Source organism: Ailuropoda melanoleuca, chromosome 4 (genome assembly GCF_002007445.2).
Source record: "Ailuropoda melanoleuca isolate Jingjing chromosome 4, ASM200744v2, whole genome shotgun sequence".
Classification (NCBI taxonomy): domain Eukaryota; kingdom Metazoa; phylum Chordata; class Mammalia; order Carnivora; family Ursidae; genus Ailuropoda; species Ailuropoda melanoleuca.
The window spans coordinates 72,437,123-72,457,606 of NC_048221.1; the positions used below are offsets into that span (position 1 = coordinate 72,437,123).

The 20,484-nt window shown below is 47.7% G+C and overlaps 1 protein-coding gene across 1 annotated transcript in view; it reads left to right on the forward strand.

Moving 5' to 3' along the window:
* The first annotated feature begins 266 nt into the window (after positions 1-266).
* The window catches only part of EPAS1 (endothelial PAS domain protein 1), an 82,756-nt gene continuing 62,538 nt past the window's right edge, over positions 267-20,484 (forward strand). The window contains exon 1 of the mRNA XM_011237191.3: positions 267-652. Coding sequence (XP_011235493.1) covers positions 627-652 — 26 coding nt within the window. The 5' untranslated portion in view covers positions 267-626. The remainder of the gene's footprint in view (positions 653-20,484) is intronic.

Below are 20,484 nucleotides of genomic sequence, written 5' to 3' on the forward strand. Positions count from 1 at the left end.
CCCCCTGCGCCCGCGCCCCCCGCGCCCTCCCCCGCCCAGCCGCAGGAGTTTTTAAAGTGGGCTGGCGGCCCCGGGAGCCGGACGTTTGAGAGCGGTCCGCGGCGTAGCCCCTGCGCCCAACACAGCGCTATCCTGAGGCGGCTGTACAATCCTCGGCAGTGTCCTGAGACTGTATGGTCATCTCCGCGGTGGTGCCCGCCCGGCCTTGGACTCTTTCAACTCCAGTCGTTGCAGCCACTTTTTTTTTTTTTTTTTTTTTTTTTTNTTTTTTTTTTTTTTTTGGAAAACCCAGAAAGTGACTCCTCTTCGCGGGAAAAAGGAACTAAGGTCCCGCTCTCGCGGCCCTCTTTTTGGGTTTGACAGCCTCCTCCCACTCCTTTCCCCGACCCCGCCTCCCCGTGCAGGTTCCTCCCCAGCACCTTTCTCTACCCTCCTCCCAGCACCTAGCCAGCAGCGCTCAAACTTCCACCTGACCGTGCGGGGCGCTCGGGACCTGCGAGCACCTAGGACCTTTAACACCTGCCTGGGCCACAGGAGTAGGCAAGGGCCAGAGCGAAGGCGGCGACAGCAATCCCCCACCGGCCGGGGAGCTCAGGTGTCTGGGGTCTCAGAGCGGCACGGCGACAATGACAGCTGACAAGGAGAAGAAAAGGTAAGCGGGCGTCTGAGTTGGCCAGGGAACTAGTCTGAGGAGGATGGCCACGCCGCACGGGGTCGGCGCGACCGAGAGCGGCTAGGAGAGGAGTCCGCAGGGGTCTTTGAGGCCTGAGGATCGGTGTGGAGGGCTTTGAGGGGGGAGAGCAGGTGCCCTGTCTGCGGACGCGGCGCTTCGGCTTCTCAGTGGAGGGTTCTGTGGCCCGAGGAAGTCGCAAATCTGCGCGCGCGATGAGGCCAGGAGGCCCAGAGAGATGGCCCTGGAGGTCGGAGGGGCTGTGGCGCGCGGAACCTTCACGTATCGCCGCCGCTCCAGCCCCCCGCACCAAACTCATGTGGCCAGCATGTTGAAATGTTTCTGGGTTGACTTGACCCAGATCAACTTTCAACTTTCTCAGGTTTCGCATGTGGGGCATCATCCACTAGTCTCTTTTCCTTGGGACCCCACGGGTTCTTCCAAATGAGCTGCTGTGCTCGCACTGCGCCCCAAACTGGCCAGGGGCTGGAGGCGGAGCGCCGCGCTGGGGCGCGCCTCCGCGGAGGGGGCAGGACGCAGCAAACCCTACTCAGGGTTTGCAGACCCCACTGAAGCTTGGAGAAACCCCCTTCCTGATCCTGCACCTTGACTCGGGGGGAGAGTTGTGTGGTGGGCCGGGTTGCCTCGTGAGGGCAGATGCGTTGGTGTGCGGGGAGGGAATGGAGACACTGGATGCCCCCGGCAGGTCCCGGTGTCTCTCTCTCAAGAGGACAGAGAAGGGCAGCCACGATCTGCCCGTCTGCCCTCGCGAGCCTCTCGGCACTGGGTGAGAGGCAACTCCGGCCAACTCTCACTGCCTTCCCGCCCCCTCCCGGCCGCTCCCCGCCCGGCCATCTCCCGGCGCGAGTGTGAACACACCGCGCAGCCACGCAAGCGTGGGTACGTCCTCGCCTCCCGCGATCGTGCGAGGCTGGCAGTCTGGCCCCCTACTCCCCTGGTCTCCGCTGGGGCTGCCCCTGTGGGCTGGCATTTTCAGCCCCGCCCTCGGCGGCGGCTTGGCGGGGCTGGGTTTCGGGGGGAATGGAATCGAACGTGCGGCCTGAGCCGCGGAGTATCAGCAGGGCTGCGGGGCGGTCGTGCGGGATGGGGGACCGAGCCGCGAAGGGAGGGGGTCACTGGCCCCGAGAGCTCAGTGCCTGGGTTGGTTTGCTCTTGTTCTGACTTCCACTGTGGGACCTGCGCCAGAAACCGTGTATCTTCTGGTGGAAAGCGGCGGTGCCCACCTCGGGGCGCCGATAAGGATTTGATAAACCGGAGCGAATCGCGAGCGTTCTGGCCGGGCGCTGGGGCCCTCGCTCCTGGGTCTCTGGGGGACCCGGCTCCCCCTTCCCGGCCGCAGCTACCCCTCCCGTGGCGCCCCCCGGCCGGAGACCAGTGAGGGAGCGTGGGCCCCCGGGCCCTCGGAGCTCCCCTGGGGGCCTGTGTCTTTTGAGGGTGGCAAAGCAAGAAAGAGACCTTAAGATCCCAAGACATTTTGTAAAACCAACATAGCCTGCGTCGTGATGCCAATAATAATGACTGAACAACCAAAAAACAAAATTAGAGTCAGCTCTTCTGAGCGCGCTTTGGGCTCTGGAGCCGGCGAGGGAACTTAGGGTGCATTATACAACTGTGATGCCTATCGGTGACTGTCGCAATCGCGGAGGTGGGGCCTGATGGCAATCTTGACAGTTGTGTGAAGTGTTAGCTTCTCCCCGCGGCTCCGCGCCGGGTCCTTGTGTTATGTATATTAATCGTCCTCAGAAACTTGGGAGCGGGGGAAATAATAACTTCGAACTGCTGCATGCCTCCTTCGTGAGGGAGGGAGCTGGAATAGGAGAAGGAAAGAAATTGGGTAATCAGAGTCTGAATTACTCTCAAGAGCGGCGGGTTTAAGAACCGCCGCGGGGACTGCCCGGTGAGCCGCCTGGAAGGCCGCTGCGGGGCTGCGGCGCAGAGCTGGTGGTCGCGCCAAGCGTGTCCCCTCGCCGACGTGCTTGGCTGTTTGTGTTGCAGACTGGCGGGACAGACAGTGTGCCCCTCGCCTTCCAGAGTCCCGTGAAGGGTTGTCCAGTTCCTGTTGGGCTGTTTTGAAATCTATATTTACTTTTCGCGTCTGGCTATTTGTTCGCTGCAGGCTCCTTGCGGGACCAAGGTGTAATTAGCATGTGAACCGATACATTCAAAGTTAGCGTGTCATCTAAGTGTCTGTCCTTAGCTTTCCAGAAGCGCCTCAGAAGGGCAGTGTGATGCCTGCTGGAGGGGCTCTTGTGATGGTGATTCTGCACATTGGTTCTTCAGATTTGTCATTCTTCTGGTTGGGCAGAGCCGTTTCTTTCCCCAAAGTCAGGATGCACAGAACATTTGCAGTGTTCCTTCTAACAACAGCCCTCAAGAAGTGGTAGGATTATTTTGTTCTAAAACGTTCATGCCCCGATGGATATGTTAATGTTTAATAATAAAGAGTTTGCTTTCTAAGTGTTGGTGGGCTGGCTGGCCTCCACGGTGGGTATCAAAGTGCATTTTGGTGGTAGTGGGCATTCCCATGATCTCAGAGATGCTCAGAAACGGAAGCTTGCTAAGGGTACTGCACACACTTACCTTTCTGTATCCATCTGTCAGATGGAAGTGGGGGTTTCATTAATTAAGGTTCCTGATTCCGTGAAGAGCTAGAAAGTGTCTGGTGCGCCTGGTTGGCTCAGTCAGTTAAGCATCGGACTCTTGATTTCAGCTCAGATCTTGATCTCAGGGTCCTGAGTTCAAGCTTAAGTTCGGCAGGCCATTGGGCTCCATGCTGGGTGTGGAGTCTACCTAAAAAGAGCTGGAAAGTGTCTCACTTCCTGATAAAATAATTTCTGAGTTCTTTCCCTGGGAGAGAAGAGTTTGGAAGTCCTTAGGTGTGTGGGGAATGGAGAGTGGTTCAGGTGAATGTAAATGAGATCTTTGGATAATCCAGGAGCAAAGTCCTCTCCAAAGCCAGACCCAGCTCAGAGCACCTTTCTGGAATGCTTAGGTCATTTAATGCAGGGCCAGCAGTGGAAGGGGAATTGAAGACATCTGGACCAGTAGTTTTCAAACTACTCTCGCTCCTCCTCCCCCTGCCAACTGGACTTAGTTGTTCCTCTGCTAAAATAAAATCAAAGCCCATCTTTTCCCAATTCTAATGGGAAAACTATTGCTAGGCAGTTTTTCTCAATTTAAATGTATTTTCTATAAATATTCCTTTATCATTTGATATCTCTGTCCACTGCATCACCAGAAATCATCAGAATGCAGGGATGATAAGGCATTGGTTTAACACATTCTAGGTTCAGGCATTTCTCATTTAATTCACACAGCTTTCACAAAGTTCAAAATGAATGCTGTGGTCTCAGGTTTTTATCCATGTTGCTGATGGGGAGCTTAACAATCATTCTATAAGAGATCATGGAAATCATCTAGTTTGAGGCCCAGAGAGGTTCCGTGACTTTTCCAGGCACAAGGAAAGTTAGTGCTGGTAAGAATCAGAACCCCGGTTCGATGCTTTCAATTAATTATGTATTTTCCAATTGTTGACAAAATAGCATCCTCAGCCCTCAAACGCCTCTAAACAGTGAGAATGATTTCCAAAGGATTACAGTACCCTCTCCCCCACCCCTGCCAGATCACTGAACCTTGTAGAAAGGAGATTTGCTCTTCTAGATAATTATAAAAGACTTGAAGCTGTAGCAGCTCTGGTTCTGTTTGCTTCTTTGCAAAATAGGAAGCAGAATTGGCACAGGTTCCATTGCCTATACACTTTGGGAAGTTTGAATTCAATTGTCTTTGTGCTCTCCCTTTATTTCACTTAGAAAAAAAAGTTTTACTTCTATGTGGACCTCATTAAACAAAACCAGCGCAAGGGCTGTGGCACAGCAGAGCAGATTGCTTTCTGCAGTAGAGAGCCCCTGTCAGCAGAGACATTCAAGTAGCTGCGAGATTGATTCCTGTGCCGAGTAAGTTGGCATTTTCTCTAGGAGTGAAAACTGTGAGACTCAAACTATTTAATTCATTTCGAATGTAAATCAGCCAGTGTGTGTGTGTGTGTTTGTATAAGTGTGGTAGGGTGACCCTCAACTCTCTAGGAATTTATTGTATAAAATGTTTACAGGTAGAAGGAACCAATTAGATAATTCTTAGCACTCCAGGATTTCAGCCCCATACGTTTGAAAATACTTGCTGTCATGACTTATCTCAAGACTTAGGTTTTTCTCCTTTTCAAGAAATCTATCCAGTAGTATTTGCTTTTTATGTACTTTTCATTTTAACCTAATGAAGCTTCCCTTTTGCCTCTGGCAGTGCCCCTCACTGATAGTTCACCACTGATAGTCACCTGGTAGGGTTTTTGCCAATATTGTGAAGTTAGCAGTGTTGGCTCACAGAGCCCCCAGTCCCATGATGTCCTTTTTCGTGATGAAAACCAGTTCTGCTGTTCACACCCTGATATAAATCAGTAAGACAACAGATGTGTGTTGAACACTTGCTCCTACTCTGGATAAAATGCTAAAGTAGAGACTAAGAAATAGGAGATACGGTGCTTTTAGTCGCTTAGTTTGACTGGTGGGGGGAGGAGGACACGTAAGGAAGCTCACCTAAATATATAGATAGGTAGCAGCTTACATGTAACTTTTTTGTTGGGATCAAATCTTTTGAAGCTAAAGATGGGAATCTCTTCGTAGCACTTCAGGCAGCAACCACACATACAAGCACACACAGTTTTGAAAAGTATTGTGTGGGTTTGTGGATGGGAGAGTTGATTTGTAGTTTTCCCTGGAATCCGACAGGACAGATGCTGACCACCAGCATGGAGACTGGCTCTGGTAGGGTCAAATGGGGGTAGTCAGGGTTGGGGGTAATGAGAGCAAAGAAAGGGTGGAGGGTTCAGGAGTGTTCCCTGTTGTATACTTTCTTATTATGGACAGAAAGGCCCCAAAGATGAATGTTTGCTGTTCTTTAGAACTTTTGGGTGAGGGGCATGGGAGGAAGTGTCCAGTACAATTAAGGGAGTGATAGGGATAGCGGTTGTGGTCTGTCTGAGGAGAGCAGTGCAGACAGCTATGACTTCAAGAAGGCCAAGAGGAGAGTGGGAGCTGCTTAACCTGGGCTTTGTGAATAGGCTTCAGGGGTGGTCTGTGAGCCTCTGAAATTGGGTGCAAAATATTATGTATATAAGCCTTTTTTTTTTTTTTCCTGAGGGAAATCTGCGCAGCTCTCAATAATCTTTCAAAGGTTCTATGATCTGAAAAAGACAAGTCCTTGTTCTTCCGTGTCTGATTCGGTGACCGTCTTACATTTTAAGACCTTTCTGTTCAGGTCCCAGACAGTTCCCACATTTCACTGCCAGTGTCTCTCCCTGTCTTGAGATGGGGGAGGGTTTGGCCTGTGTGTATCTAGGAAAGATTATGTGGTGCACCTTAAGCTTACCTGTACCTGGCTGGCCTGTCTACCCACCTACAGGGCTGCCTTCAGGAATAGAAGGAAGGGGAGAGGGCGCAAAGCACAGGGTTAGCTCTGGTGTGATTCATTTCCTTTTTCTTTCTTTCTTTTTTTTTTTTTTCAGGGGGGAGGGGCAGAAAGAGAATCTTAAGCAGGCTCCACACCCAGCACGAGCCTGATGTTGGGCTCCATCCCACACCCCACAGATCATGACCCAAGCTGAAATCAAGAGTCAGATGCTTAACCAACTGAGCCCCCAGGCGCCCCATGGTGTGATTCATTTTCTTAATGCTTCTTAAAACAGCCATGAAAATTTGTCCTCACATTTTCCATCATCCTCACACAGTTATTTGGAGGCCCTTTTATGTACTAGGAATGTGTCCTTAAGAGAATCATATATGCAGTAGGACAAAACCATAAAACCTGAACATTTTAGTCTCCTTTGTGCAGGCTCTGTTCTCAGAATTTTACCTGGATTAACTCTTTTAATTCTCCTAACAACCTTGTGGCATAAGCCCTGTTATTATCCCCATTTCACTGACAGGAAAGCTGAAGTATAGAAAGGTAACTGCCAAAGGTCAGCTCGGTGGGAGTGGGATTTGAATTGGGCAAAGTGTCTCTAGAGTCTAAACATTTACCCAGAGGTCCTTTCCCCCTTACGTTTTCTAAGCTGTCTGTGAAGTATTTAATACCATGCCTGACCATGGTAAGTACTCTATAAATGATAACCGCGTTTGCTGTTGTAGTTATAATTATTGTAATTACTTTTTTATGACTCATCACTGTATTGAACCTCACACACAGACAGGAATAGAAGATCTGAAGGGTGGACTTGGCAGTCCTGGAAATTCATATTTTTCGTGGGTTTCCCTCAACTCTGACAGGAGGCGGTTCTCTGCTGCCCCCAAGAAGTTCAAAGCTTTCCACCTCCCACCCTGCACTGGTGGCAAGACTTCAATAATTACTTTAGCCTTCAGACTCCATTGTGCAGAAGGACCTGTTAGAAGTCTTCCTCTGTGGCTTCTGAAGAACCATCTCCAAATCAAGATGCACAAGACTTCCTCTGGCTCTTTTGATCTTTTGAAATTGCAAGGACAGGAAGGAAAGAATGGATGGGGGAATAAAGAATAGCTAAGACTGTGGCAATAATAATATGTCGCATTTTTACGGAGCCCTCTCTCTGAGGGCTCTCTACAGCCATCACAACACTGGCTTCTGCACTGTGAGCCTAGAAGGGTTTTCTGAGTTTTCCCCGTGCTGTAAAACTTAGGTGCACCAACACGTATCATAACCGAGAGAGAAGTAAGTCCTGTTGGCAGTTGCATGTCACCATATGTGTGAAAGTCGTGCATGGGTATGTGCCCCTCACAGCCTCTGTCATTTCCAAGAGGAGTTTGGGTACAATTTGTTGCCAGTTGTCTGGTCGTGCTCATTGAAAGCCACAGGCTGGCCTGCAAGTATGAAGTCAGGAAGAGTGTTGGGGCCCTCTGAGACCTCTGGAGCCAAGGAGACAGGTGCAAAATGGGTTAGAATGTTATCTACTTGTAGGTGGCCTTTTGTTTTCCTAGTTTCTCTAGAAATACTGGTTTGCTTGACGGCCTCAGGCTGTTTCTCGGTGCCACTTGTACATCAGCAAAACTCTTCCAGTATGGCATGACCACCAGAAGCTTCGCATGTTCCCAGGAGGCACACGCCTCCCCCTTAATTTGGAAAAAGTCTTCAGTTTTAACGTTATAAGTAACTTCTGTGAAAGATAATGACTGGGAATCAGTTTCTTTTCTCACATGGGAAGATATTTCAGAAAGGGTGGTTCGTTAGTAAGGAGAATGACCCATTAAAAACAGTGTATTTATCTGTCACGCACCCAGCTGGCATTTTCCTAATTCTACAAAACCTTGGAAGTGGATTGTTAGAACTCTCTTCTTATATGCCTCCGGTGACTTCCTGTGTCCCCTTTCCATGGCACCCTCCAATTAAAAAAAAAAAAAAAATCAAACCTAAGAGGTTAGTTCTAGGAATCTTAGCAGATTAGTGATTTTACTGGGTTAGGCTGTGTAATAAAACCCATGAGTGGGAAAATGACTCCATTATGCCAGACTCATGATGGCACTGCTGGAGGGTAGCCCCCATCGCTGTGCTGGCTTCCTGCAAATGCTGGGGGTACAGCCAATATTCTAGTTTTTGTAGAAGTTAATCAACTCTGTGACTTTAGTTGTTTGGTTGTGACTTTAGTTGACTCTCTATCTCATTTTCAGTCTGAGGCTCCCTGCTCTTATGGGGAGTCAGTGGTCTGCTCTGAATAAGAGATATGTGGGCTCAATCTGAGACCAATCAGAAGCATTTTATAAATCCTTTAAAATACATCAGTTAAAGTAGATGGATATTGTTGGTGGTAATCTTTTAAGTCACTGTGCTGTGTGTCTAGCCACACAGTGCTCTTTCTCTGTGTCTCGACATTGTATTAACAGATACACGTGTTGTACTCGTGATATAAAATTTTCAAAACAAATTTTTTCATATTGTCATGACTGTGTATAATATTTGTCCTGACTGCCCCTGGGTTGGGGGCAGGGGGAAGGAAGGGCAAAACATTATCCTAATTTTATACTTGGGGAAATTGAGCTGCTGACAGAAGCAAACCACACTGTCTGCAGTGAAACCTACCACTGGACCCAGGTGTCCTTGGTGAGGTTAGGACCCTAGGTATCCCCTGGGGTTCCTGTTACAAGGTAATAAAGAACAAAGAGCACAAAAGGGGTGACTCAAACTTCAGTGGCGACTATTCTCATTACTAATGAGTAATTACAGCAAATATTTACAGGCCTCCTTCCTACCTTTACAACTTCCTGTTGCTGAAGCACTTTGGAGTATTGAGAAAGACTGTCCTGGAAAAAGACGTCATACGGGGTTGCAGGAAAGAGTGGTTTTAAGCACACACCAAAAAGTCGGTTGCTTTGCTCTGTTTATGAATTCCACATGGAAACAACAGAAAATTATGCTTGTGAGGGACTGTTGGTGATCCATTCCTAGGAACTTTAAAACAAACTTTAAAAAATTAATTCTGGATGATCAAGTATCTGGGAAAAGGGGACCCAAGATGTTTTTACAGATTATTCTAAAAATAAAAAGACTGCAAAGTAAAATTTTGGAGTTCAAGCACAGGTCGTTTGGTAAACACTCTTTTATGGACATAATCTCTACAATATTTTTCTGAATGAAGACAGTCGTTCATAATAGAGTAAACCAGGATGTGTAAAATGTGCCATGTGGGCACTGCAGGGAGCTAGACTATCATTCACTTAACAAAGATTCCAGAGTAAATCCTGATAATGCTTATTTCCTATACACTCAGTTTAAAGAGCACTCCAGTGAAATTGCTTTCTTCAGTATCTAAACCACTGTACCCTTGTATTTCTCTCCTGGGTTTCCAAGAGTCCTCAGATGCTATTTTCAAATGGCAGTATTCACTCCAGTACTGGCTAAGGTTGATGAAGCTAATTTTGGTGCCTGGGGTAAAGGGAGAGAGAAGTCCTCTGCAAAGCCAAAAGGGCCTTCTGGTGCCTGGGGTTGAACCAGCGCGGTGTTAGCAGACACACCACGTTTCACCTTTAGAACCTTTATTTGTGCGCTTGCACAACAAATGTTTACCCAGATATTAAGATAAGAAAAGTATGAAGGTCACATTTCGCTGGTGAGAGGGGAGCTTCTGTAAATGTAACCATATCACTATGCAACAGAAGTCTGTCTTTTATTCTATACCAGGGACTTAGGGGAATTAGTGGTGGGTGGGGCATGGGAACCAGGCCCTTCTCAGTCTTTTGAGTCTTTTGGCTTTCTTGCCTGCACCCTGCAGGTCCTGGCTCCGCTGACGTGCCCCTCCCATTAGGCGAGGCCCTTTGGGGTAGTCAAGAAGTCAGAGGAAATTGTAGTCCACTGTGTGGCCCCACTCTCTGGAGTCCTGAGGCGCTCCATGGACGTTGGTGCCCCTGCACTTCCCTGCTGACTGGCTGGGAAGCAGGCTGGCTACTAAAATAGCTTTCCTACCCTCTCCGAAGAGGTTTGCATGGGGCTGATACTGCCCCTATTTTAAGCAGGGTTGTCATGTCCTCAGAGCACAGAGAGTCTTCAGGGTGGGAAAAGGGTTTCTTTTGTTGTGGATTTGAGTGTTTCCCCTAAAGGTCTCCAAGGGTTAGCTTTGCTCGGAGCCTGAACGAAGACATGGATCCTCGGCCCAATTTACTTCCCAAGGGCAGCCTACATGGCAGGGCAAGTTCCTCACTCCAACAGTAAGGGACCCACCCCAGCTCTCTCCCCACATCCACATTCACCTGACATGCTTCTGAATTCCAGTTATGCAGGCCCCCTCCCTCTGCCCTAACATCTTGTTTCCCCCCCAGGTCGTAGGACTCCTTCCCACCCGGATTCCCTCAGCCTAGTCCTTCCAACTTGGATGCTCCCCTCCTCTCTTTCTACTCAAATATCTCCCACTTTCCAAGGCAAGTCCAAGTGCTCCCACTCCAGCAAAGCCTTCCATAGTAATTCCCATGCTGGCACATCCCCTCCACCCCTTCGTGGCTCTTCCTTAGGTTTGCCAAAGAGCCTGCCTGATTCTGTTTCCTTGGTATCTAACGACATTTTACCTGTTCTTGTCTTTCCAACTAGATTGCGTATTGCTTAAGGGCTAGGATACCTCATTTTCTGCTGTGCTCCTGTCATACTTTCCATATTTTGAGTCCCTAAAATCATACATTATTTTTAAAAATCATAGAATTGCTTTTTTGCTGTTCCTTGGGTTGCTTGGAGAGCCTGCCTCTTGGGTTCTGCTTTTCTCATTCATGTAGATTTGAGCCCTTTACTCATTTTCCTTTAAAAAGAAAGGAAAAGGAAAAGAAAAACTTGGGGGAACCACTGGCAGGTCTTGTTGATACACGATTTTACATAAAATGCAAACATTAGGCTAGTATTATGTTAAAGCTTCACTTCAGGAATGCCCAGCACACCAGGGCGAGTGCCAGCCCAAACAACCAAGAAGTCCAGCTTTAGTCTCAAAGTTTAGAAGGCCCGATGGGAAAGCGTGCGGGAGAGTACACAGCTCTCAGCTCAGAAGTCACCTTCCCTGGGGAGCCTTCCCTGATCAGCACGCTGGTCACCCCTTATTTACATAGTCTTCAGTCTGTATTTTATTATTTGTATGATGCTTTTATAAATTGTTTTTGAGTGTGTGTGTGTGTGTGTCTGTCCCTGAAAACATTTAGGTAGTAAGGCCTTCATGAGCCATGAGCCTGGATCAGTCATCTTTTTCTTTTCTTTTTTCATATTAAACTTATAGTTTTATTCAGTTTTGATTTTAACACGTTTAACAAAAGAAAGCCCACAGGAAAGGGTGGAACCCATGGGGGCAGGGCCTCACAGATGCCTCAGGAGAAGGCAGATCCCCTCCCCTCCCCTCTCCTCCTCTTCCCTCCCCAGCTAAAGGGATTTGAGGAGAGACATAGGCAGGGGAGGGGGCTGGTCCCCAGTCTGTGGGGTGGTGCTTGGGGGTAAAGGGCCATGGGGAACAAGGGACAGTCCTCTTTTTCTGTTCTTTCTTCCCATATATGGCACCCAGAATACCGGCCCACATTTGGGTGTGTAGTAGTTCTCTGTAGACTCAGTAATTATTTTGGGGTGCTTAGTACAGAGGGTTAGAGGCACAGGCAGAAACCTTTGCTCAGATCAACTTACTCATTCTCCTTGATCACCCAACTCGCGTGTAGTGAGGTCTGTGTGTAAACAGTTATAGGTTACCTGCCACATTCATGTGTCATGCCATGCAATGAAGTTACAAAGAACCATTAGATGGACGCTGCCCTCAGGGATTATAGTCTAGTTTTGAGTTAAAGAATTCCTAAAATTGTTTAAAACATTGCAAGATGGTTATGTTGATGGGGACCCTAGGCCCCTCTTTAAGATGCTGTTATCTTGTTGGGTAGTTGAAACTAGCTCAGATAAAAGATGGAGCAAACAGAGGAATATTAATAATCAAGGGAGTGTGAATGAGGGGAAATAGATCCAGTGTGTTGCGAATAGTTAGGGAAGCGGTCAGCATTGATTAGAGGGCCCTTTAACAGAGGAGCATTAAGACGTAGGTCTTGAACATTGGGTAGAACTTAGATAGGCATACGGGTATGGGGCATTCCAGTTGGGGTGAACAGCTTAAGTCAAATGAAGAGGCAGGAATAAACAGGTTGGGCATGCCAGGACTGGTGAGCTGGCTCCTTCCACAGCTGAGTCCAGAGCACTGTCAACGGGCAGGAGATGAGGACCAGGCCTGGGCTGGTATGGGGGAAATAGGAATACTCCTTCTTGAGTCATATTGTGATGGAATCTCTGGACTGCTTTGGGGCAGGAGCCCCAAAAGGAGCAGTGCCTGCCTCTCTTGAGAATTAGACATGGGAGAGCTGCTCAGGACACCTCTGTTACCTGCCAACCAGCAGCCTGGCTCTTGTGTGAACACCACAGGGTGCCTGGAGGAAGCTGTGATCATTTTCCATCAGAATGACCTCAAAGACTAGAAATGCCCCCCCATATTTCTTAGGAAATCAGTCATTGCCAATGTGCTTGAATCACTCTGGAATGTATATATAGATTTATTTGGACTGTACCATCCCTTAGGGCAATAAATGCCTCCCGTGCATAAAACCGGAGCTGGAAGGGGAAGCTTACCACATGCTAAAATGCCTTCCTTTAGGCTCTGAGGAGGGACGCAAGGACCCTTATCTGGCATTCTCATTTTGATGGTAAAGTCTCTAGCCCCTTAATAATTTGATAAACCTGTGATTCTATCCCTGCTTGTTCTTTCTCATTGCAGATTCTAGGGCTTTGAGTCTGATCACTGTAGAAAGATAGGGAAGTCCCTTCAACACACCACTATTTACAGGAAGAGAGACAGCCGCATCCAAGTCAGTCCACCCCTTTTGTCAGTCTCTACCAATAACTGCTAATAGCATTCCTCGTGCAGAGAGAGCGCTGCAGCCGAGCTGTTCCTTGACCTCTCCTTTCCTGTTATGTGGCAACACCATTCCCTGAAGCTTGGGCTCTGATATTCTTGGGCAGATGCTGCCAAAAGAGAAGGAAAAGGAGTTGTCTTTGTGGAGTCACCTGGCTAGGGCAGCTGGAGCATTTTCCCTCCCCCAGCAGGTATAACCTTTCCCCCAGAGGTATTCAGAAGCGTGTGAAGCCACGGATGGACCCTTGTGAGCAGGGCCTTGGCCAGCAATCCCGAATGGCTGGGGAGGACCTCACACCGGGGACCAGCAGAGTCCCTTCAGTGCGTGCTGTCCAATGGTATTTTGAGGGAAGTTGTAGCTCCTGAGTGTGCTTGGCTTGTGGTTTAACCCCGTCGTGCGCGTGCATGTCTCCACCTCCTGTTCCTTTTCCATCCCCTCAGTCATCAGTAAGTGCTTGTTGAACCGGGAACCTGCTGCCCAGCACTGGCATGATAGCTTTATTCACTGATGTGCTCAGTCATCATGTAAGTACCTACTCCGTCCAGACCGCCGAACGCTGGGCCTGAACCCAGGGAAGGGCCTCTGGAGGCAGCTGGAAGGAGCCTTCCCTATGTGGGACTGCAGGGGACCGACAGCTGCAGAGCCCAGGGCAGCCCAGACATAGGGCTCTCTGGGCCTTGAGCAATCCCCAGGAAGTGGCCTTAGGGACATCCTAAGAAACCCCATTGGCCAGAAAGTGGTGTTTACTCAAATCTGACCAGAGCTAGAAGTTTGAGTTTGGCATCAACCTAACCACAGCCCCAGGTAGGCCTCAGGAAGGAAAAGACAGGTGTCCTGACCTGTCACCTGTGCCTACACCATTGGGGTCTGGAGTCTGTGAATATACCATATCTATTCCTTTGTGTTCTTTCCCTTCCCTTCCAAAGTAAAAATTCCTTTGAAAGTTTTCGACGTTGCCTCTGCTGAGCTCCCAGCAAACTGTTCTCCCCACTTAGGTCAGTGAGGGGAGGGGACTCGGGCACCTTTGGTGGTGGTGTGTCACCATAGCCTCTGGCCAGCTCCGGGCCATGGGAAATCCTGGTGCCCAGAGAATGCAGGCGGAAAGGAGTCTGAGCTGACTGTGAACATCGATCCCTTCTTTCCTGAGCCCTTCGTTTGAACACACTTGAAACTATTTGCCGTAGTCAGATTAACATAAGCCTTGTGATTCTGCACCACCTGTAGCCCCTTACATGGATTCAGATATTACAGGGTTAATGACGACAGCTGTAATTCTCCAGTTAGATCTTCTGGGCCACAGCAGGGCGCATGTTTATATTGGAAAGGGACAAACGTTCACCCACCTGAATTTCTTTGCCTCCAAAATTAGTGTCAAAGGATGACCACAGGAGTTCCATATTTCTTAGCCTTTGTTTTGCCAATCAGATTGTAAATGCTCCAGGGTATTTATTTGCCAAACAGATTGTAACTCTTCACTTGTTTTGTATCCCTGGTAAAGCTTGCCTCCACGTGAAGGTCAGAGGAACTCTCAGAAGTCTCTAGGAGTCTGAAAGACTGTTCTAGATCCCTTTCTGACTTGTGTGACCTCACACAGGTAATTTGACCTCTCTGCGTGTTTCACATTCCAAAAGGGGGATTAGACACACTAACTGCTTTCTAAGAGTGCTGTCATGAGGTCGAAATAAGCTAGAGTTTCAGTAAAACCATGCATTTAAAAAGCATATTACACTTTAAAAACCCTTTTTCCAACCATTGTCTCACTACAAAGACCTTTGAAAGGATAAAGTGCAGTCTGTTAAGGCATCATTATTAACAGGCACAGCAGTATAATCGTTCGTCACATCGTTACCTGTTGGAGTGATTGGGCTGTAGTTGGAAGGGAGTCTCAGGAGAAGCTGAAGGGAGATGCTTTTCAGGATCATGGGCTTTTACCAACAGTGATTTCGGGTTATGAGTTATGTTTTTCCCGTGCTCTGAGACTAGAGGAAATCTGATAACACCAAGAGACCAAGGAAACTTCCAAGACTCTGAAAAATGGTCTGACTTGGGACATGTCCCTTTCCATGCCTGGCCTGCTCTCCCCTCCCTGTGGAGATAGAGGGTCCATGCCAGCCACCATCTTGTTTGTTGTAAGTGGGAATTTCCCTTTGACTTAGCACTCCCAGATCTCTTGACCTAAAGGGCTGTATCCACACCACATCTGCTCATGTCCCACCTGCTGCTTTGCATCTTATGAGTAAGACCTAATTGTGGACTCATGAAGGGACAGAGTGCCTGGCAAGGTCTTTAAAATAAAGGTCAGGTAACTTATGGCAAGATCCAGAAATGGGGGGTGTACCAGTGCCATGACAATAACCTGGGCCTCCTGGTGTTACTGGAAGTGAGAAGACGCTTTGGGTGTGAGGACCCTGGCTCTGCCACACAGGGACCATGGCACTGGGCCTCAGTTCTGCAGCATTCCTGCTACCTCTCATACCTGAACCTGTCCTCCACATCCCCGTGCCCAGGCCAGCCAGCAGACTTGAGCCTGAGGTCTCCGCTTCAGTATCACCTCCTTGGGAAGCCTTTCCCGACCTCCCTCAGTTAACTTCCATCCCTCCATCCCTGTTCTCCTATTTTTTTAACAAGACTTCCCACATACTGCTGCTGCTGTTGTTATTATTATTATTATTATTATTATTATTATTATTATTATTTTGGTCTGCTTATTATCTGTTGCTCCCCTCTAGTTTTAAGATCCTGGAGGGCAGGGACTATGCTGACTTGTTCACCACCACTGTATCCATAGTGTTTGGGGAGTGCCAGGCACATATTAGGTGCTCCTGAAATAATTGCTAAGTGAAATAATTGAGGATTGCTGGGTCTTTGTCCTCAATTCTGCACTTTTATTTCTTACATTTGTTTGGTGTTTAATTTTTTTTCCCCAAAGCTGATGATGTAGATTAAAGTAGTTGTCATTCTCATCACATAGATGAAAGCATTGTGACATAAAAGTGTGATCACAAAGCCAGCAAGTGGTGGAGCCCACGTTAAAAAAAAAACCCAGGCCCAGCCTCTTTCTGCTGTCACTCTGGGCACCTGAGTTTTGTGCTGTGGTGATATTATTGTTTGTCCTGTTTGGCAATGTTTACACCGGAGGAGTAGGGGCCATTGTGTGTTGGTGGCGTCTGGAAATACACAGCAGAGTCCCAGGAGAATACCACTGTTGGTTCTTACCACAATTAGCAATTGTCAGGCCAGGGGCTGTGACTGGGTGGGTGTCGCTCCCTATGTGGCTGGTTCTGCCTGCTCCTGACCGAAGCAAAGGGGAGTGGGAGTCCTCAGACCACAGCCCCATTTCTGTCTGGTCCTGTCTACCCCACCACTCACATCTAGTCCCTTTCTGTAGGAGAATGTCCTGTTTGGGCATCTAGTGGAATTAATGTGGTGGAGAGGAAAGATGAGTGTTAACTGGCTCAGTGACCTCTGAGCCTCAGTTTCTTCACCTTAAAATGGGCCAATAAGTGGGAACCAGACGCTGAGATCCCTTTTAGGGTTCTAATTCCATGGCGAAGTGAAGTCCAAGTGGAGCCTGGTTTCCAGTGCTTCCTTAGGGAAGGAGGATGAGCTGTTAAAGGTGGTCAGTGGGAGCCTAGAGGAAGCCTCTCCAATTTCCCTGAAACCCACTCCTGCCCCCCACCCCAAGAGGAGGTTCTGTTAAAGTGGACAGGGGCAGAGACATGGCAGTCACTCTGGGGCATGGAGTGATGCCACAGAGAAGGGCAGCAGGGCCACCCTTAAGAAGGAAGGGGGTTGCAGTGTGACAGAATGCGCACTTTCCAGTGGTTTCTACAAAGGGAACAGCTGTGTTATAAGGAGCAGCAGGGGCTCATCTCCTAATGCCAGAGGAGAGGGAGGCGGGCTGCGGGGGTGAGTGAGAGCCCCCTTCACCTGCCACAACCGTGCTGCAGTCCGTCGCGGACTCCCTCCGAGTCCGTGCTGCTGTTACCCTGCCTGCTGATTGGATCGGGCTGGGAAAATAGAAATTGCTGCTAGAGGTGGGTTATTACTGCCACGACTCATCTATGCAGGAATAGATACTTACATATATGTGTGTGTGTGTGTGTGTGTGTGTATAAATGAACATATCTGGAGTGCTCAGGCTTGACGCGGACATGAGACAATGGACACGAGCCACCTGGCCGGAGGCAGTGAGCAGCAAGCCTGAGTTAGGCAGCCGGGGCCTTGAGAGGGGCAGGCGCAAACATTACTGAATGGACTCCTGTCGCACTGGGGGGAGGGGAGCGCCCTGTGGGACAGAGGTGAGTCACTGTGCATGAGTGTTGGGGAGTCACCTTGAACTTGGGCCAAAAAAGTGGAAATATTGGGATTTGGGTTTATCTGCCTTTAATCAGGTACATCAAGTTCTGGATGGCCGCCCACTGGCCAGAGACCTGAGGTGGACGGCTCTGCCTTGCTGCCCCGGGAAGGCTTTCTGCTGGCTTCAGCCCCGCTGAGCAAAGTCCGCTTGTTCACTGGAGTTCACACAGACTCCTTGCCAGGCCTGCCCAGAATCCTGTCTCCTCTGACTTCCTGTGCTCTTGCATAATATTTCCTTGCTTCTTGAATGGCTGCCCCCAGCGCGGGGGCAGCTCACTGACTGACGTTGCTGGCTGGAGAGCAGGATGTGGAGGGAGGATGGGCACGTGTAAACGTCACCCAGGGGTGCTCTGGGCCCTGTGGGTCAAGGGCAGGAGTGACGGTGCTCCCCATAGTGGTTAGTGGAAGATTTTAGCATAAGGGTAGTTAGGGAGACTGTTCAGCTATGGACACACACACATACACACACACACCAGCGCCCGCACATGTCTCTCCTGTCAAATTATTTTTAAAGTAGCTAAGTTTTATTATTATTATTATTATTATTATAAAAAGTATACATGTTCCCTGTAAAAAGTCCTGGTACAAGAGGGTATCAGGATTAAAAATCAGCAAAATTTTACCACCCAGAGGTAACCACTGTTAACATTTCCTTGAACATACTTCTATATAATAAATATGGATGTGTAATCCAGAATGCTATCATATTATATCTTGTGAAAAATGCATTTTCTATACGGCAATATATCAGAATTATCTCTTAGCTCTCACGGTTCATGGACTTACTAAATAGCTGTATTAAGTTCCACTTACAGACGTATCATAATGCAACCCCTATTCACTGACGTGTCTAGGCTCAGAAAACAAGCTATAACCAGCCCACAGATTATTCTCAAACCTGAAAAGCAGCATCTCTCCCATATTCCTGACCAGTGTGTGAGTTCTGGTATCCCAGAAATAACTACAAACTAAAAGGGTTTTTTTGCTTCTGTTTTTGTTTTTAACCCCATGTAGGGTTGTCTCTGGGCTTAGAATAATTCACATGGTTGCCTTGATGAGACAGGGACCAGAGGGCTGTCAGGGCTGGGCTGGGTCTCACTTTGGATAAGATGATCTCCCAGTGTGGCCCATATATCTGCTTTGAGCAAGGAGCCACTGGCTGGGAGGACAAGTTTTTCTTCAGGGGTGTTCCTGTGCCCAAGACTTCAAATAAGCTCCATTTAAAATTGTCATTGGTTTTGCCCTTCTGGAGTTTTGTGACACAACCCGTATCTTGTAAAAGGCACCCTTCCTTCTTTACACAGTAGTGTATTCGTGATATTGGAACCGTTAATATGTATACAGTATCATTCAGATTTGTTACAGTTAGAAGATTTTTAAAAATCAGCTAAAATAAATGGTATCAATACAATGTTTCTATGTCAGCCCTGAAAGCCGAATACTTTCAAGGGTTGTGATGAGCTCTTTCTCTTCCACTGCTGATGGAGGTTGCAAGAGTGGCACTGACTTTAGTTCACTTCAACGTAAAGATGAAAGATGATTCCTATTCTTTTGAGGGCCAGGTGTCTACAGCATTTGCTTAATTTTCTTTGAATCATTTTTAAACTGGATTGGATATTTCTTTAATTTAATCGGGAGTTTTAATACGAGGCTGGGGTTCATTACTTGTGGTTGGAAATTGCTTGTTAGGTCTACTCTTGAGTCAAGACAAATTGTTTCCTAGAGCTTTCTGTTTCAGACTTTTCTTCTAAACCTAAACCTTCTAAAGCACGATAATGCTAGTCAATTTAAACATATTAATTTAAAACATCTCAGGCATCATTTAAAAAAATCTTGCAATCAAAATTAGCACTGACAGAATTCAAGTATCTTACCCCATTTTGTTTATAGTTGTCTGCTGTCTGGGCAAATAATCTATTACAACAAATTTGCATAATTATAATCTCTCCTTCGATTTATTCATCCTGGACTCCCTTTTCTAGAATTGCTGGTGAGACTGTTATTACATCAAATTCCCTGACTGTACTCCTGAGGAATTAGGAGGGGGGTAAGAGTGAGAGGAAATAATATGTTGCTCGCTGTACAGCGTTTCCAGTATGTAGACATCTAGCAAGTTAATTTTGTCGTTGCTCTCTTTCCTGGCCTTACCTGATTTTGGTGGGGTCTTTGGCATGTGTGCACATTTGGGAAAGGGGGAGGGACGACAAGACTGAATCGGTCCTCAGAACTCTGAAGCAGGACTTTGTTGAAATTGATACCTCTGTACAATGCACATGGAGCCGCTGTTGGCATGGCAACCCCTACGTGGAAAAGTGCATGCTGCTTGCAGATGACTTTTGCAGTACTCAGTGTTAATCTGATAAATGGCTTTTTTAATAGTAGTTTGTGGGCTAATGGAAAGGTCGAAGCAAACCCTCATTAACAGGAAGAAGGATGGGGATTTTGAAGCCACTGAGTGAACACACTGGAGAGCCACAGCCAAGTCTCCATTTTCAGCTGAATGTCTCTTTTTCACCTCAGATTCGCTTAGAGCTTGGCAAACAGAAGTCAATTGGGAGGACTGTTTGTCTCGAAAAGGTGTAGCTGTCATTATCATTTTAGATTTCAAACATGGAGATGTTTTGGAGTCCTTTTTATTCAAGACATTTACTTTGAGACTGAAGGACTGCTGCAGAGTTGACATTGTGCTGGGTGTCTTTTACCTTTGGTGGTGGTTGTGGGCTAAAGGTGGTTAATGCCTCTTTTTTTGTTTTGTTTTGTTTCTTACTGTGGTAAAAAAAAATAGGATATAAAATTTATCATTTAAACCATTTTTAAGTGTACACGTCATTGGCATTAAATACATTCACACTGTTGTGCAGCCCTCAGCACCATCCCCCTCGGGCACTTTTTCATCTTCCCAAATTGGAAAGTCCATTAAACAATAATTTCCCATTCCTCCCTCCTCCAAGCCCCCAGTAACCACTCTCCCACCTTCTCTGTGAGTGTGACTACTCCAGGTGCCTCATGTGA